The sequence below is a fragment of the Sarcophilus harrisii genome, chromosome 2, assembly GCF_902635505.1.
Source record: "Sarcophilus harrisii chromosome 2, mSarHar1.11, whole genome shotgun sequence".
NCBI lineage: Eukaryota > Metazoa > Chordata > Mammalia > Dasyuromorphia > Dasyuridae > Sarcophilus > Sarcophilus harrisii.
In genome coordinates, this window is record NC_045427.1 from 430,702,247 (window position 1) to 430,717,194 (window position 14,948).

General features: G+C 38.0%; 1 protein-coding gene across 1 annotated transcript; it reads right to left on the reverse strand.

The window, feature by feature from the left end:
- Positions 1 to 483: 483 nt before the first annotated feature.
- On the reverse strand, positions 484 to 14,130 carry GHRH (growth hormone releasing hormone). The gene is made up of 6 exons (XM_031949516.1): positions 14,035 to 14,130; positions 9,164 to 9,292; positions 8,981 to 9,085; positions 5,129 to 5,263; positions 4,470 to 4,577; positions 484 to 1,737 (listed from the first exon to the last, which is right to left on the reverse strand). Exons 1-5 carry the CDS (start codon positions 14,112 to 14,114, stop codon positions 4,511 to 4,513), a joined length of 516 nt encoding a protein of 171 aa, XP_031805376.1. The 5' UTR covers positions 14,115 to 14,130; the 3' UTR covers positions 484 to 1,737; positions 4,470 to 4,510.
- Positions 14,131 to 14,948: the final 818 nt, after the last annotated feature.

Genomic DNA, 14,948 nt, shown 5'->3' on the forward strand with positions numbered 1-14,948 from the left:
GCTGCGTCAAAACCCTGCCTTCTTCCCCAAGTTTTCTTATGTAGGTGAGGGAGGAGGAAGGAAAAAAAGTGCTGATTAATGGATTAAAAAAAAATTTTTTTTAAACCTTCCCAAAGAAATAAATGTTTTAAATTGTCTTTTCCTGTGATGGGGGAGGGAGAGATAAATATATATAATTAAAAAAAAAAAAAACCTTTCCAAAAGAATCTCCAAAAATTTATCTGGTATGATATTACAGAGCTGAATTAAAAAGTACAAGCTTTACTTGGGCAGATTTTCATGGTTTCTCACCAATTTTCATTCTTTAGGGCCAGGTATTATATCCTAATGCTGGGAAATTAGGTTGGGGTCTAGTTGTGAAAGGCAAAAATGAAGAAGGTCTATGCTAGAAAGGACTTGAGAAGGTACAGTATTAGGAGGGAGGGAGGAAGGAAGGGAGAGAGAGAGAGAGAGACAGAGAGACAGAGAGAGAAAGACAGAGACAGAGACAGACAGAAAGACAGAGAAACAGAGAGAGAGACAAAGTCAGAGAGACAGAGACTCAAAGAAACAGGCATCTCAACTAGTTCTGTGTTGGGAAATCTGCATTTTTATGGAACAAAGAATAATCAGGGGCCAAAAAATTTATTCTTGCATCATTTTTCAGGCCATGGTTCAGATGGAGGGGGATGAACCAAGTGATTAACAACAGAGTTTTGGCCAGGGAGCAAGGATGGATTTCTTCTGTTGACTTAGGATTCTTCATTAGCTCCAGGTGGAATCTGAAAGATATTAAATTGTTTGGGGTCTGACCTATACATGGAGCAGGGATATTTAAACCTGCCTAGTAAGAACAGCTACATGCAAGGGCCACAAATCAGCCTGGAAAGAGCACAAGGTTGGGACTTAGAAAGTCTGACTTCTATTTCCAGCTCTTGGAATGACTTTGACAAGTGATTTTGCCTCTGATTTTTCTTGGATTTGTTTTGGTTCCAAGAAAGAGGCGGGGGGACCATGGATACAGAATGTTGTCTGTGCTTTCAGATACAATCACTCTGCCAGGTGATTTTATTTAGCTATTTTCCTTCATTACTAGGAAGGACTCATGGGGTGACTATTTCTGGAAATTTCTGACATAGAAAAACAGAAAATATCAATAAAATTCATTTAAAAATAAAATGGATTTGGCATAGATGTTTCTAAGGTCTCATGTAACTTTAAAATATACTGTGAAACTATAATATCTATATTTTTGTTTCTGACTCAGATTCACTCAACAAATTTAATTAAAAATCAGATCTCACTTAATTTTCATGTGCCTAGTACTAATCTTTTTGTGGATTCTGTTGCAGTGTTCTTTGTAGCAGCTGGGATGAGTGGGTGTGGGGTAGGCTGCTGCCCCCAAGGAAGTGGTTTGCAAATTGGAATCCCTGGGGTGAGGAATTAAAGTCAGTGATGATTAAAAATGGGACCTGAGAGAGGAATCTCAAAGATTAACATTTTCAGCATTTGAATTCATACTGTGCCATCTATTTGGCCAATTGTCATAACTAAATTATATACAAATTGCATGCAGATTCGCCCACAGGATCTCTAACTCATACAAGACATGGCCTCTGAGAAAATTCTAGTGTCAACAATACGAATGAATTTTACAATTTCCAAAGGAGATAGGAAGAAAGGGATCCAATATCACACCTTCTTTGCTACAGGTTGAGTATTGTACAGATGGACTTTTCATCTCTGGGAATTCCTCTGCTGCAGAAAGAAACACAAGGTTATTATAAGATACAGATGCCAAGGAAGGAGTGGAAGCAGGGGGAGTGGATGCACTTAGAATGAGAATTTCAGGAGCCACAGCCATCCAGGAGCCAATACCAGCCAGAGGCCTTCAGAGGAGGGTAACGACATTAGATGGCAGGAGTTATCTCTCTGCAAATTCCTCTCACACATTAATAGGGGCTGGTATTTGGAGTTAAGACTGAAACAAAAGATCTGGCTGTTTTCCCAGCCCCATAGTCTGATTTGCCCTGTGACTTTTGAGCTTTTGCATGGCCCTCCTAAGTATTTGACTTCTAACTTTTAGGAACAATGCACCTCTTCTTAGGCCTTGATTGTGGAAGAGGTCAGACTCTGGAAAGCCCATCATGGTGGCTGCAAAAGAGATGGCTACTTATCTGGCCCCTGGACTGTGGTAACAGGATGAAAGCATTTTTCCCAAGTGAGGTAATTAAAATCATCAGAGAGGTAAGCCATTCCCACGGTCTCCTTGGGAAGGCTCAGAAGAATCCTCACTTGATGAAGAATTAAATGTTCGGACCTGGTTTTGTCAAATAATTTGATTGAGAAACATCCTACCAAATTATGTTAACATGAATTGCTGTTTATATTTTGGAACTGAGCTAGAACCAGTTGTTAAAGCAAAGCCTCAAGTCCTGTGATCCTAGTGTGGGAGAAAGAATCCTTGGACCTTTGTCTAAAAATCACAGGATCGGAGTTGAAGAAACCTCAGAGGTCATCTAGTCCTATCACTACATGAGCAGGAATCCAGCAAATGGTCATCCATCTTCTCTTCTTACAGATCTTACAGATCTCCAGTATTGGAACATTCAGTTGCTGTCTCCCAAGACAGGCCATTTTGCTTTTAGAAAGCTTTCATTATTAAGAGAGTTTTTTACCTCTCTGTCCTGGAACTGGGACCTTGGACTCTTTATTTCTTCCCTTCAGATATCAGTTTCTCCATCTGTAAAATAGACTAATTCTTGACCTCCTTCTCTTTAAATTGGGAAAAAGGAGGGCAGAGGGGGTATCAGTAAAGATCAATGAGGTTATAATAGATATGAATGAAAAGTTCTCATATAATACATTTAGTATTATTTTGCATTGAGTTGACTCTGATTCAAGTTAAATAAAATAAAATTTAATTGAGCAAATGGCAAAAGATAACATGGATCCAATCAAAAAGCATTACTATGTGTTACATGTTGGGGGGTCAAAAGCAAAAATAAAATAATGTCTGCCCTCAAGGAGCTTATGTTCTTTTGGGGAAAACAACATAAAAATTAACTTTACAAAGTCAAAATGTGGGCAGGTATGACTAGATAATAGTTTATATGAAAAAAGATCTAGCAATTTTAATGGACTAAAAGCCTAATATGAGTTAACAATGTAATATGACAACCAAAGGAATTAATGGTATTCTGGGAAACATTAAAAGAGGCATTGGGTACAAAATTAGAGTATTAGAAGTGCCATTGTATCAAGCTGAACCCTATCTGGAGCTCTGAATTCATTTTTGGGCATCACAAAGCCATAACAAAATTGGAGCATATCCAGAAAAAACTATATAAAGCTATGTAAGAATCATTCTTAGGAATTGAGGATACATATCACAGAAATAAAGGTAGGGACATGAGACCTCTTTTCAAGTATTTGGAAGACTGCCACATGGAAGAGAGATCAGACTTGAAGAAAAAAATCAGGCTTCAAAAGATAAAATCAGGAAAAGTGGAAGGTAGATAAAGTCAGATCTCAATTTTATACAAGAAAAATTTTCCTAATAATCAGAATTGTCCAAAAAGAGGAATGGACTGTTTTTGGAGTTGGTATATTCTCTCTCATTCATGAGATTATAAATTTAGGGCCATAATGTACCTTAGTGGCTATTTTACAGGAAACAGAAGTTATTCAGGCTATTCAGGCTCATACAGAAAATGTCTTAGATAAGATTATCCTCTTCAAATAACAATGAATGAGCATTTGTTAAGCACTTACTATGTACCAGACACTGTGTTAACCACCAGCTATATAAATACCAAGAGAGAATCAGCCTCTGCCCTAAAAAAGCTAAGATTCTGAAAGGAGACAACAGCTGTCAATGGTGTCAAAGGAAGAGGGTTTTGTCTGTGAAGGAAGCCATGGGGCAGCTGATTGAACGCCTGTTCCAGAAGCAGTGATAGTGATGAAGATGGATGGCTATTTATTGGAGATGCCTTGGAAGGAGAAATGGGTCAATTATAATTTGAACGATGCTCTTTATGTTCCCTTTTAATTCAAGTCCTGGGATGGGATTTGAGCACTAAGAGGAATTGGGTTATAGTATAAAGAACACAAGGCCTGAAATTATGAGACAGGTGAGAATCTCCATTTTAGGCAAGTCACTTCTGTTTCTGTGCTCTTTTTCCTCATGTGTAAAAGGGAATATTAGCACAGTAATGGATGGTTACATCCATCTCATAGGGTGGTTGTAAAGAAAGTCCTTTGTAAACCTAAAGACCTGTAGAAATGTATGATTATTGTTTAACCTATGTCGGAGTGCTTACTATCTGGGGCAGGTAAAAGAAGGGAAGAGAAGGAGAAAAATGTAGAATATAATGTTTTGCAAAGGTGAATGTTGAAAACTATCTTTACATGTATTTGGAGAAATAAAATACCATAAAAAAAGAAATAGATGATTTTGGTGATTGCTTATTGTAGATACTCTGTCATACCTGTGTGAGCACACCAGAAATTTTCTTGACTTTCTCCAGTTTTACAGGTTTATGAGCCTAGTGAGGATCCCAGGTATGTTCTCCAGTTTGCTGGTGATCCCCTTAGGCCTACAAAAAATAAAAATAAAAAAGAAGCATAGAAAAATCTTGAGCTCAATTGGAAAAATACTTTCAACTGGTAGTTAAAAATCAATTCTGCTTCTGAGATAAAGGATCCTCAGATGGAGGTCTAGGGTATTCATTTAGGGGCCCTTTGAAGGTCCCATATATATAGCACGGTATCATCAGCTATGTATGTATACCCATACGTGCCCTACAGCCTTCCTTGACCGCCCAGCCCAAGCCAGGGGATTTATTCCTGCTCTGGTCTCCGTTGTCCCACGCTCTATCTTAGTGCGTCTTGTTCTGTTCCGGACTGTTTCCTGCCTTAGTTTGCTCTCTGCCGCTGGGTTGTAAGCCTCCTTTGGCCAAGAACTCTCTACATTTCTCCTCTGGAAGCTTTCATTGTGCCTGGCCCGCGGCAGGCCCTTGGGGAACATGCTGACTTGGGACTGTTTTATGGTTCTCTCTGTTCTTCCTACCTCTCACATAAGGGAGGGGCCGGCTCCCGGTGGGGTCACTTCTCCCAGGAAACCTGACCTCCAGTACCCTTCACCTACCTCTGGCTTTGCATCGCGGCTGCCAGGAAGTTCTGTAACACCCTCTGGCTGTGGTAGCAGCTGTCCATCAAGATGCTATCCAGCTGGCGTCTAGACAGCGCTTCACGGCCTTCTTCCTCTCCACTTCCTCGTCTGCTTCTGGGTGGAGAAGAAATGACCAATATCAACATAGGGACTCCCAAGAGCACCCAGTGCAGCTCTTCTCCCATCCTTCATTCTGGATTGGAGGCCCAGGGCCCATGGTCTGGTAGTCAGCATCACAGACAGCTGGAGCCTTGGCCCCTGGTTTCCAGCCTCAGGCCCCTGCTTGGAGCCTTGGGTCCCTGGCTTCCAGCCTCAGGCCCCTGATTTTGAGTGTCTGACCCCTGCTTTGGAGTCTCAGGCCCCTGCTTGGAGCCTCGGGCCCCTGCTTTTGAGCGTCTGGCTCCTGCTTGGAGCCTCGGGCCCCTGCTCCGAGCCATGGCCCTTTGGAGCCGGGCTCTTTCCTCTGCACCGCATTCCCTCCTTTGGGAGATGCTGTCTTCACATGTGGCTTTCCAACACTTCTGGAAGTCTGGGAACGTCAGCCCTTCCACAAAACATGCAGGAACAGGGCAAGCGGAAAATCCCTGTCACTCAGGTTTTGGGTCAAAAGAAGATCCTGACCCATGCTTCCAGGGATACAGTCTGTGTTGGAACCAAGAACCCAATCAGAGGATTGTCTTCTCTATTTGACCCGGCGCTGGCTGGGTGGGCCCTAAGCTGTGTTCTAAGAACTTGGCCCATCTCCTCCAGGAGGTCTTTCCTAACCATCCCAGGCCACAGACTTCTCTCCTTGCGTGATCTACCACCCTTGACTCCCCTATCTTCCTCTCCCTGAGGACTGTACCACCAATTCGGAGATCAGGCCCAGAAGGACACGGCAAGGAAGAAAATGAACCGTGGTTAGAGGGCCAGTCTGGTATAATGGCCACACACAAGGACTCACTAATGAGGATCTCAAAGCTCTCAGGGAAGGGATTTTGGAGCTAAAAAAGATGTGCAAAACAGGCCCTGCTTGGAAAAAGCTTACAATTTAGTTGTCAGGGAAACAATTTTAACACAGTAAGTTGAGAGTTTTATAAATAACATTAATTGGAAATACAAAAAATTAAACAAAAATTAAAACAAAATTAAATGAATGAATGAAAGTATTTATTATGCATTTATCATATGTTAACAAGCATGCTAAACATTGGAGATATAAAAAATGAAGATAGTCCCTCTCAAAAAGCCTACATTCTAAGCAAAGCTCTGCCAAGCAGGCCTTATATTTTCTATATTTTTTTCAATTCTGAAATGGCCACAGGGAGAGTCCTAAGGCCTTAAATGGTAAGTCCTCATGTGTGATCACTTTATCAGACAAACTGTTCCAGCCATGAAATAATAAAGAGCCCAATGTACAGAAGCAAGAGAACATTGTGTATGGTAAAAGCAATATTGTTCTAAGAATGACTTTGAGTAAAAAATAGTCATTTTGACTATTATCATACCTAAATTAACAATAAAGAATGTGAAGAAAGGCTTATCTGCATCCAAAGAAAGGCTGGATAAATAGATATATAGAAAAAATTACATAGTAGAATAATATAATTATCAAAATATTTTTTAAAACAAACAAATTTACAGACGCCAGCTTAAGAATCCCTAATACTAAGTCTTTGCCATACATGGTTAGGATAGTTTTTTTTTTTTCCTTACAAGGCAAGAAAACTTTTCCTGAGAAAGTCCAGGGGCTAAGGTTTGTCACAACAGTGTGAGATCCCAAAAGTCTAGAATTTAAAAGAGATGGCTCACAAGGAGTCAGTGCTCAGACCCGACTGATGTCTCACTGAAGTGTGAGTCACCACACCCATATAACCCAACACATCTGCTGAACAGATGTGTTTCCATATGGCAAGAATCCTTTCTGTATTATGGCTAAGTAAACTTCTTTTTTGTTAATTGTGAGATAAATGAAGAGTATTTCATTTTATTCCAATCCTGAACTTGAACCACTGGACAGAGTTGAGTCGGATCTACCCTATAATGCCCTCCATTTACTTCACCCTAACTCAGCTTTGTATTTCTAACACCATATTCAAATCAATTCTGACCCTGCTACTGGAAAGCATGTGTCAATCTGCTCCCTGATGGCTCTAATTTTGATGGCTCAAATTTTCCAAACTAAAATATTCCTTTTCATCCATTACTCTCCTATATATTTTGTCTTTTCCTATTAAAATATTGGCTCTTGGCAGAACCAGGAGATCAATGTACATGGCAACAGCAAAATTATACAATGATCACTTCTGATAGATGTGCTCTCATCAATACTGAGATGATTCAGGCCAGTTCCAATAATCCAATAATCTTGTGATGAAGAGAGCCATCTGTACCCAGAGAGAGAACTGTGGGAACTGAATGTGGATCACAACATAGTGTTTTCACTCTTTTTATTGTTGTTTGCTTGCATTTTATTTTATTTTTTTCCTTTTCGATCTGTTATTTCTTGTGCAATACGATAATTGTGGAAATATGTATAGAAGAATTGCACATGTTTAACATATATTGGATTACTTGCCATCTAGGGGAGGGAATAGTGGGGAGGAGGAGAAAATTAAGAATACAAGGTTTTATAAAGGTGAATGTTGAAAATTATCTATTATATATTTTGAAAATAAAAAGCTTTAATTAAAATATATAGGCTTTTGAAGGGCATGGACTATCTTCACTTTGTTTTTTATCTCTGGTGCTTAGCATAGTTCTTGGCATATAGTAAGAGCCTAATGAATACTTTTTTTATTCATTCATTTCACTTATCTATATATTCCAATTAATGTTACTTAAAAAATTCTTAATTTACTTAATATGTTAAAATTATTCCCCTGAAAACTTGTCCTGATTATAAGAAGCTTATAGCTTATGCTATTCTTGCCCTTCCTGCTACAATGACTAGTACAGAATTGGCTATGTTAAAAAAAATACTTATTAAAGGATTACTTATTGATAGATAATGGAAGGCTTATTCTGGAGAGCAATTTGGAACTATACTCGGAAAAAGTTACCAAACTGTGCATACTGTTTGATCCAGCAGTGCTACTACTGGGCCTATACCCCAAAGAGATCTTAAAGAAGGGAAAGGGACCTGTATGTGCCAAAATGTTTTGTAGTGGCTAGAAACTGGAAACTGAGTGTATGCCCATCAATTGGAGAATGGCTGAATAAATTGTGGTATATGAATATTATGGAATATTATTGTTTTGTAAGAAATGACCAGCAGGATGAATACAGAGAGACCTGGAGAGACTTACATGAACTGATGCTGAGTGAAATGAGTAGAACCAGGAGATCATTATATACCTCAACAACGATACTGTATGAGGATGTATTCTGATGGAAGTGGATTTCTTCAACAAAGATAAGATCTAATTCAGTTCCAATTGATCAATGATGGACAGAAGCAGCTATACCCAGAGAAAGAACACTGGGAAATGAATGTAAACGGTTTGCATTTTTGTTTTTCTTCCCAGGCTATTTTTACCTTCTGAATCCAATTCTTGTGCAACAAGAGAACTGTTCGGTTCTGCACACATATATTGTATCTAGGATATACTGTGACATATTTGTCACATGACTCAGAGGACCGCCTGAGACCTAATTTTTTTGGTTAAAGCTAATGTAGGAAATGGTTTTACTTGGCTACACACGTTTGTAATGGGTTGTCAGGAGTGGGGGGAGGTTGGAAAGAGAGAATTCAGAGCTGAAAATAAAATAAAATTGAATTTAAAAATGAAATGATAGACTCTGGGCTCTTCTATAAAGACAGCAGCCCCACCCAAGAGACTTGCTTACCTCAGTCGCTTGCCCATAACAGTTTGTAAAAGTTTCCTTGCTGAGATCTGAGCCAAGACTTTCCTGTAGCTATTGGTAAAGATGGCGTCTGCGTGGCGTTGCATCCTATAACATAAGAGCCCAGAGTCAGAGGACAGGGGCCTTTAGCAGGCAGGGGATCAGGGCAAAAGGACCCACGTTCACCTTTTCTCCGCAGAGTCCATCAGGACGCCTTCCTCCTGTTCTTCCACAGGGAGATTGTGGCCCTGGACTGGGCTGCTTCCTCTGAGCTGAAAGCTCATCTCCTTCCCTGAGGCAGGTAGTGGATGGTATCTGGAGGAGAAAGTGCATCTGGTGCCAGTTAGGAAGTCTGGATCCCCACCCTAGCTAACTCCCTGCTTGTGCTTCGTAGACTTAGGGCCAGGAGGAGCCAAGGAAGTCATTCCGTCCAACACTCTCCCTTTTCAGGTGAGGAAGCAGGGCCCTTAAGGGACTTTCACAAGTAATCAGAAAATTAGATTGCTTCCCCATCTCGTATTCCTTCTTATTATGAGATCTAGAGCCATAACCAGAACCCCTGACAGCTGGGGCTGTCCTTCCTGAGGGGCAGAAATGGGCAGAATGTCTGTGGCTGTCCCTGGGGGGTCAGGGGGCCTTAGTACTGAAGGGGCAGCGGGTCTCAGGTCTGAGCTGGCAGAGCAGAAATTTGTCAATGCGATAAGAGAGGCTCAGGGCTAGGAGTAGTAACAGCAATGCATAACAATTTTATGTATTCCCATTTATAATCTCATTTATAGGATTTCGAGTTAAAGGAGACCTTGGAGATCATCTCATCCAAATCTCTTATTTTAGAGATGAGAAAACTGACATCCACTTAAAAAGATTATAGAATTTGTCCCAAGTCTCACAGGTAGCAAGAAGTGAATTGGGATTCAAACCGGGTCTTCTGATCGATCAGCCTGGTGCTTTTTGATCCTTATAAAAATCTCATAAAGCAATGAGGGAAGATAGTATCACCTGCATTTTACATGAGACAGAGACTGAGTCCTAGTCCTTTAAGTCACATAGTAGGTAGCAAAGGGCTAAACCAAGAAGAGAACCTGGGTCTCCTGTCTATTTTTTCCTACTGTACCATGATACTTTTTTGTAAAGCACCTAAAAAGTATAGGATTATCCCTTAGAAAAATCATAAAAGAACATTAAAGTTGAACTTTGATGTCTTCCCCACTTCTATTTGTGTATACTCCCTCTCATGAACCTTATCCTAAGACCTATTCTTGGTATCAGTTTGTAATTAATAAGATTAATTAATTTTGCCCAGCTATAAGCCCAATAAAACATGGCTGAACATTTACAAAAACATAAATTACTCAGATTAATAGGAGAAAAAACAAACTATTTAAATAACCCAATCTCAGAAAAAGAAATTGAACTTCCTAAACTCCCTAAATAAAAATCCCTTGGACAAGATGAATTTACAAGTAAATTCTGTCAAATGTTTAAAGAACAATTAATTTATTACAAAATATTTGGGGAAATATGTAAAGAAAGAGTCCTGCAAAATTCTTTCAATGACACATATATGGTTCTAATTATTAAAACAGGGAGAACAAAAACAGAAAAAGAAAACTATAGACCAATTTTCCTAAAGAATATCAATGCAAAAATGTTAAATTGACACTAGTAAGGAGAATGTAGCAATGTATCACAAAGATCATACACAGTGGTCATGTTGTATTTACACCAGGATTGCAGGTTTGCTTCAATATCAGGAAAACTAATTGTTTTAGCAATGACAAAAAAAGAGAAGAATCATGATTCTACTATTAGATGAAGAAAATGGTTTTGACAAAATACAACACTATTCCTATTAAAAAACAGTAGAAAGCACAGGAATAAATGAAACTTTTCTTAAAATGATAATTAGTAACTATCTAAAATAAAGAGCAAGCATTATCTGTAATAAGAATAAACCAGAAGCTTTTCCAGTAAGATCAATGGTGAAGCAAGAATATCCTTTATTATCATTACTATTCAATATTGTACTAGAAATGCTAGCTATAGCAATATGATAAAAAGAAATTGAAAGAATGAACATAAGTAATGATGAAACAAATGATAAAATAATACATTGAGAGAACCCTAAAGAATCAACTAAACCACTAGTTGAAACGATGAACAATTTTAGCAAAGTTGTAGGATAAAAAATAAAACCACACAAAACACCAGCTTTTCTATTTGTTACCAATAAAAGCCAGCAGAAAGAGATTTTAAAATCCACTTAAAGTAACTGCAGATGGTATAAAGTACTTGGGGGTTTACTTGCTAAAATATACATAGAAACAAAATGAACATAATAACAAAATACTTTTCATGCAAATAAATACAGATTTAAACAACTGGAGAAATATTCATTGTTTATGGGTAGGTCAAATTAATATAATAATAATAATGACAATTCTAACTAAGTTAATTTACTTTTTCAGTGTGATACCTATATACTTACTAAACAATTACTTTCTAGAGCTAGAAAAAAATGAAAAAATTAATCTGGTGGAACAAAAGCGCAATAATATCAAGGGAATCAATGAAAAAAAAAGTGTAGGAAAGTAGCCTAACAGTACCAGGTCTCAAACTATTCTATAAAGTGATGCTTACTAAAACAATTTGATACTGGATAAAAAATAAAGTGCTTGATCAATGGAATAGATTAGGCACACAATATATAGAAATAAATGGCCACATTAATTGAGTATTTGATAAACCCAAAGATCCAAGCTATTGGGACAAGACATTACTGTTCAATAAAAACTGCTGGAAAAAAAACAAAACAAAACAAAACTAGAAAAAAGTTTGACAGAAACTAGGCAAAGAACAACTTCTACTGTTTGCCAAGAGAAGCTCAAAATGAGTACATGATTTAGACAAAGAGTGATATAATCAAATTAGGGAACATAAAAAAATTTACCTGTCAAATCTATAGAGGGGGAAGAGTTTATGAACAAATAAGAAATAAAGAAGATCATAGTTGCACTGAATTTTAAAAGGGTTTTCATGGCAAAACCAATGCAGCCAAAATTAGAAGGAAAGCAGGAAACTTATAGAAAAGTATTTAGAGCAAGTTTTTTTGATCAAGGTCTCATTTCTTAAATAGGGAATTGACTCAAATTTATAAATTTCCCAATTAACAAAGATAAGAAGAAACAGTTTTCAAAAAAAGAAATAAAAGCTATCAATAGTCATAATAAAATGTTCTAAATCACTAATCGTTAGAAAAATGCAAATTAAAACAACTCTGAGGTATCCATCTCACACCTATCAAGTTGGTTAACATGACAGAAAAGGAAAAAGACAATTGCTGGAAATTTGTTGAAAAATAAGCATACTCATCAATGTTGGGGGAGTTATGAACTGTTCCAACTATTCTAGAAAACAACTTGGAATTCTATCCAAAGGGCTATAAAAAAACTGTGTATACTTTTTGATCCAACAATACCACTATTACATATGCACCCCAGAGTGATTGAAGGAAAAGGAAAAGGACTTCTATATACAAAAGTATTTATAACAGCTCTTTTTATAGTGACCGAGAATTGGAAATTGAGGGGATACCCATCAACTGAAAAATGATTGAACAAGTCATGGTATATGATTGTGATAGAATACTATTGTGCTATAAGAAATGATGAAAAATATTGTTTTTAGAAAAAAGCAGGAAGACATATAAGTTTTTGCAAAGTAAAAAGAGCAGAACTAAGAGAACATTGTACACAATAACAGCAGCATCATAATAATAATCAACTGCAAAAGATTTAGCTACTTTGATCATTGCAATAATTCACCGTAACTCCAAAGGACTCATGATGAAAAATGCTATCCATATTTAAAGAAAGAACTGATGAACTCTGCAAACTGGAATATATTTTCTTTCACTTTCTTTTTTTTTCTTTCACAATATGGCTAATGAAGAAATGTGTTTTACATGAATTTCATATGTATTATTGATATATTTCTTGCCTTCTCAAAGGGTTAAAGGAAGGAGAACATTTGGTTTTGGAAATAAGTATTAACAATAAATAAAATTTAAAAATCACTAAAAACAAAGGGACTAATGTGTAAGTTTCACATGAAATATCTATTTTTCTATCACAGGTTTTTATATTTGTTTATATTCTTGGGTAATTCAAGGGTCCATAGAGTGTCCAGATTTGTTTGTGTGTGTAAGAGATGTTTTAAGAGCCAAGCTGGGATATTCAGTGCAGCATGTCTGAGACCAGAATGCCCCAAAATACAGTATTTCAACATGGTGCTTAGAGTAACTGGGTTTGAAATTCTTTATATGATTTATAGGACTTGTTCATCTAACTCTTCATATTATACAAATCTTTTTTGTTGTTTCTGTGGAGGTTTGCAATAAACCTTCTTTTAAAATCATATAAAAAAATAAGGAAGTTAAGAAAAGGGGAGGATTTATGGGAAAAGTTAACAATTTCTGTTTGGAGCCTAGGCTCAAATCTTTTCTTGCTATCTGTGTGATTTGGGCAAGTCAGTTGATTTTTTGGGAATCTCAGTTTCCTCACTTGTAAAATCCAGCTCTAGATCTATAAACCTTTCCAAACTGAGACAGAGGGATTAAATGATTCATTCAAATCTACATAGGTAATAAGTTGTGGAACTGGACTTTGAACCCAAATCCTCTAAGAACAGAGTCAAAGCTCTTTGTCCCTTATCAGCCCACTTGTCTCCTTTGTACTACAAGAGATCTGTTCTTCTTCTGGAGACAAATCTTGTTCTCTTTCTATGATCCTACCTTGTCTGGTGCTTCAAGAGTCCAGCACAAAAAAGGGCATCTGAGATAAAATTTATTCTAAGTGTCCAATACCTTGATGTAAGAACCAAGTTCAAATACAAATGAGTGTAGCTGGTTTGGTTTTGTTGGTTGGGTTTGAGTCCCTTCTTCACTGAGTTTCTTAACATTGCCACAGGAGCTTCTGAGAGGCTGATCCAAAAAAAAAAAAAAAAGGAAAGGCACTTACAGGGGAAGTGGGAAAGAGGGGCAAAAGGACAGAGCTTACCTGAGCGCTGGGTAGAGGGGGGAGCAGTGGGAGCAAGTGATGAGGTGAAGAACCATAAGCAGTCCCACCCTGGTCAGCATGCTTTACACTCCAGGAGGCCCCTGAGAAGAAAATAAGCCATAGTTTGGACACAGGCAGCAGGAACAACAAATGTTTTCTGATATTTGGGCTCTGTGCCATCCAGAATCTAAGGGATGACCTAATAACATTCTCTGCCCTGAAGAAATTCAGTCTGTCACACCTCAGTCCATCCAACCTGCCACCCATCTGCCCATGGACAGGGCCTGCCCAAGAATCTTGCCATCTGCCCTCCTTCTCTATACCTGGAACCTTCTCAATCATATCTGCAGAGGTTGCATCCCTCCTCCCTGGAGGAGTTAATCTCCTCAGCTCTAGGGACAGAACTGTCCTTATTTATGGATTCGCTTCAACTAATCTATCTTTCTGAACCCAAACTATGTTTCACACCTCATGCAGCCATCTACCAGGGGTCAAGGACTTATTTAGGAATCTTGCCATCTGGGATTTCTCCATACCAAGACTCTCTTTCCTGGCCATCGCTTTCTTCCATGTGTTTTCTTCCCTATTAGAATATGAAGTCTTTAAGATCAGGGAAGTGTCACTTTTGTATTAATATCTATAGTACCTAGTAAAATGGCTTAGTAATCGCTTCCTGATTGTTTTTTTAAAATTCATTCACCTCATAGCTTTAAAAGAGAGAAGGTGACAAGAATAATCAGTTGGAAAGCAAAAAGATCTGAACATAATCATCCTGGTTTCTAAAGCAGCAAGAATTCTGCCTCTCACTATCCTATTGCTGAGCAAGGATCAGCATGGTTTTTGTAGCACTAGAGTCAGTGTCAGAAGGCCCATTTTCTCGGTCTGTAAAATGAAGGGTTTGAAGTAAATGACCT